The sequence below is a fragment of the Primulina huaijiensis genome, chromosome 5, assembly GCF_012295235.1.
Source record: "Primulina huaijiensis isolate GDHJ02 chromosome 5, ASM1229523v2, whole genome shotgun sequence".
NCBI lineage: Eukaryota > Viridiplantae > Streptophyta > Magnoliopsida > Lamiales > Gesneriaceae > Primulina > Primulina huaijiensis.
Window position 1 is genome coordinate 3645144 of NC_133310.1, and position 3515 is coordinate 3648658.

At 35.6% G+C, this 3515-nt stretch overlaps 1 protein-coding gene across 1 annotated transcript; it reads left to right on the forward strand.

The window, feature by feature from the left end:
* Nucleotides 1-624: 624 nt before the first annotated feature.
* LOC140977839 (calcium uptake protein, mitochondrial-like) lies at nucleotides 625-3163 on the forward strand. The gene is made up of 7 exons (XM_073442572.1): nucleotides 625-1004; nucleotides 1175-1242; nucleotides 1477-1700; nucleotides 1773-1856; nucleotides 2025-2238; nucleotides 2323-2619; nucleotides 2740-3163. Exons 1-7 carry the CDS (start codon nucleotides 650-652, stop codon nucleotides 2950-2952), a joined length of 1455 nt encoding a protein of 484 aa, XP_073298673.1. The 5' UTR covers nucleotides 625-649; the 3' UTR covers nucleotides 2953-3163.
* The last annotated feature ends 352 nt before the right edge of the window (nucleotides 3164-3515 follow it).

Sequence of the window (3515 nt, forward strand, 5' to 3'; positions counted from 1 at the left end):
CTAACCGACGTGGGATAACTAACAGAATACGAGGACTAGATACCATTTAATTGTGGGAACTTTTACAACTTTTACAAATTTGTATGTATAAAATAAACTCAAATTGTGAAAGCATTATATTTGGATGTTTACAATAAATAATTAATGTATTGAGAAATTACATTTTTTGTCGGTCAATTCAATCACTTAGTCCACTAATTTGATTTTTTTCCAATATTTTTTGTCATTTTTCACCCTAATTTCAACTGGACACGTCAGCAATATCCGATGTCATGTCAACAATTTTCAACAATGTGTTATCATTTTCCGAGACCACATCAATTTTTTTATATCATGAAAAAACTGTAAATTTGTGGATGAAAAATAAAAATCTTGTAGATTACATGACAAAATAATTAATAATTTTCACGTAATGCATGATCCTAAAACCTGTATTATAATTTGCTACGTTGTAATAATATATTCATGAGATTTGAAGACATGCATAACCGTTTTCAGAAAGAGTTGCAAACTTGGTGACATGGAAGAATGTTAATCACGAATGAGTCTCCGTCAAATTGTTGGTTCCCACCTACTTCTACGCTATACTGAATCCATACCATAAACCTCCGCTCCGCCATTGTCGATTTCCAAATTTTGATGTGCAATCATGCATTCTTTGGCATCGCTGTTTAGAAAAAACACTCCACAGGCTCCATATTTGGCAGCTCGAAGCCTGAGATCTCCTACAGATTTCAGAAAATCAAACAACCCAATCTTGAATTCATCAGCATCGGGAAATGGTGGGAGGAGTTATTGTTCTTGCAGTAATGAGATTGAGTCATCTTCGTCGTTTTTCAGGTCACTTTTGAGATCAGTTTGCTCCGGGGTGGTGGTTGTTGGATCGGGTCTCGGCCTTTTCTATTGTTCTTCATTAATCTGTAGTGCAGATTCGATAGTCTCGCATGCAGATTCCGGAACCCAAATGAAGGAGCAAGAAAAAAAAGGTGGCTTCCTATTCAAAGGTACGTGATCCATTTAATAATTAGCTATGCTAATTTGTAGATCAAATTGTTTCACTGTGCTTTTCTCTTGGTGGGAAATTATTAATCTTCATCGTAATTTTACGGTGAAAACAAAGAAATGCATATATCTTAAGCTACAATGCGACTCACTAAGTAGTTCAATCTTTCAGATGCATACAGGAGAAAAGTTTTCTTCAAGTACGAGAAACGCATAAGAACACGAAGCCCTCCCGAAAAGGTGATTTCATTAAGTAAGATTCAGTAACAAAGCAGGATTAAATTCGTGTCGAATAATGGAGCTAGCATAGTGATCGAGTGAGAGCCGTCACTGAAATAACATATCAACTAACTATATAGTATGTGTAATGTGTATGTGAAGTGTACGTAGTTTCTTTGGAGAGGACCATGAAATTAAACATATAGGCAAACAACCTTTGTGTATTTATCTATAGACTAATGGATTTCAATTCAGGTGTTTGAATACTTTGCATCATTTCGAACACCGTCGGGAGAAGTATATATGACACCAGTAGACTTGATGAGAGCAGTGGTTCCAGTATTCCCTCCATCTGAAGCACCTAGTGTCAGAGTCGGAAACCTCTCAGGGGAGTGGACGACTAGCGATTTACACTTCGCTCCTTCAGAATTTTTTATGTTATTCGATACCAACAACGATGGGCTTATTTCATTTCCAGAGTTAGTATATCAATCAGATTCGTCTCTAGAAAATATTGTATGACAAAATATGATCTTTTCTTCTTGTGACAGGTATATATTTTTCGTCACACTATTGAGCATCCCAGAGTCGAGCTTTTCTGTCGCGTTTAAAATGTTTGATCTTGATAACGACGGGTATGATACAGCATGCATATATAATGATTGACAGATAATGTTACATCGGAATTAAATTCACTATAGATTTCGAAATATGATCTTTATTCATCTATGAGCAATTATATCCTCAAGCTTCATACATAAAAGGCAGAAAGATTTATCATGCGAAATGGTACTTTTGCACAGTGGTATAGACAAACAAGAATTTCAAAAGGTGATGAACCTGATGCGTACTCAAAATAGACAAGGGGCTAACCACAGAGATGGGATGAGGATTGGATTAAAAGTTTCTGGTTCTGTGGAGGATGGAGGTCTCCTCGAGTACTTCTTTGGAAAAGACGGTAATGGGCGCCTTGAACACCAGAAATTTGTTCAGTTTTTCAGAGAATTGCATGACGAAGTATGTAATTTTCGCTCACATTCATATATGCTCTTGAAATTCAGGAGGTCACATTCTATGACAACTTGTAAAATTCATGCACAGATACTGAGATTGGAGTTTTCGCATTATGATTTTAAGTCGCAAGGAACTATCTCTGCGAAAGACTTTGCCTTATCAATGGTTGCTTCTGCTGATATGAGATACGTAGACAAGTTTCTGGATCGAGTTGATGAACTTAGCAACGAGCAATCTCTAAGAGATGTGCGTATCACATTTGAAGAATTTAAGAGATTTTCCGAGCTCCGGAAAAGATTGGAGCCATTCTCCATAGCCCTCTTCAGTTATGGCAAAGTAAATGGACTGTTGTCAAAGCGAGATTTTAAAAGAGCTGCTGATCAGGTGAACACTTCACTTAAAAAACATCCATCTACCCTTTATTTCTTATCTTTATGCCTCAATACTGTGCATGCAGTCACTTATGGATGTGTGTTACTAATAAAATGTCGCAATTTCTTCAAGGTTTGTGGGATCAATCTCAAAGAGAAGGTGGTTGACCTGATATTTTTTATGTTTGACACAAATCGCGATGGGAACTTAAGCTCGGATGAGTTTTTGAGGGTGTTGGAGAGGCGAGAAAACGACATTTCCCAGCCACGAGAGTCGGGCTTTGCTGGTTTGATATCATGCTGGTTGGATTGCACAAAGAATCGCTCTTCCAAGAAAATGTTCTAACTTGTTTATTGACGCCAAGTTGCATGAACACCTCTGTGGAGCTGAAGGAATGATATAAAAAAATCAATAACTTAGTTTTGTTTGGAGTCTATATACTCACTATTCACTATATTCACTCACGAATGTATCACGTTTAACAATTAAAACTAGTTTAGAGACTTACTTATAGCATGTTGAACATTAAAATTAATAAAGATATCATGTAGGATCCTCCCTGGGATTGTGATAAAACTTAAGATAAAGTCTCATGTGAGACGGTCTCACGAATTTTTATCTATGAGACGGTCTCACGAACCGATATTCACAATAAAAAGTAATACTCTTAGCATAAAAGTAATATTTTTTCATGGATTACACAAATAAGATATTCAACCCACGAAATTGATCTGTGAAACATTTTTGTGAAAACTTAATAGTCTCTCATTTTGTTTTACTCTGATAATTTTTTTCTTATTGTTATTATATTTTGTTAAATTTCATTAATAATGCGAAGCTTAAAATTAAATCCTCCTTAATTTCAATGAGCATTAATTTCTATCTTTTGACTTAATTTATTGATTACT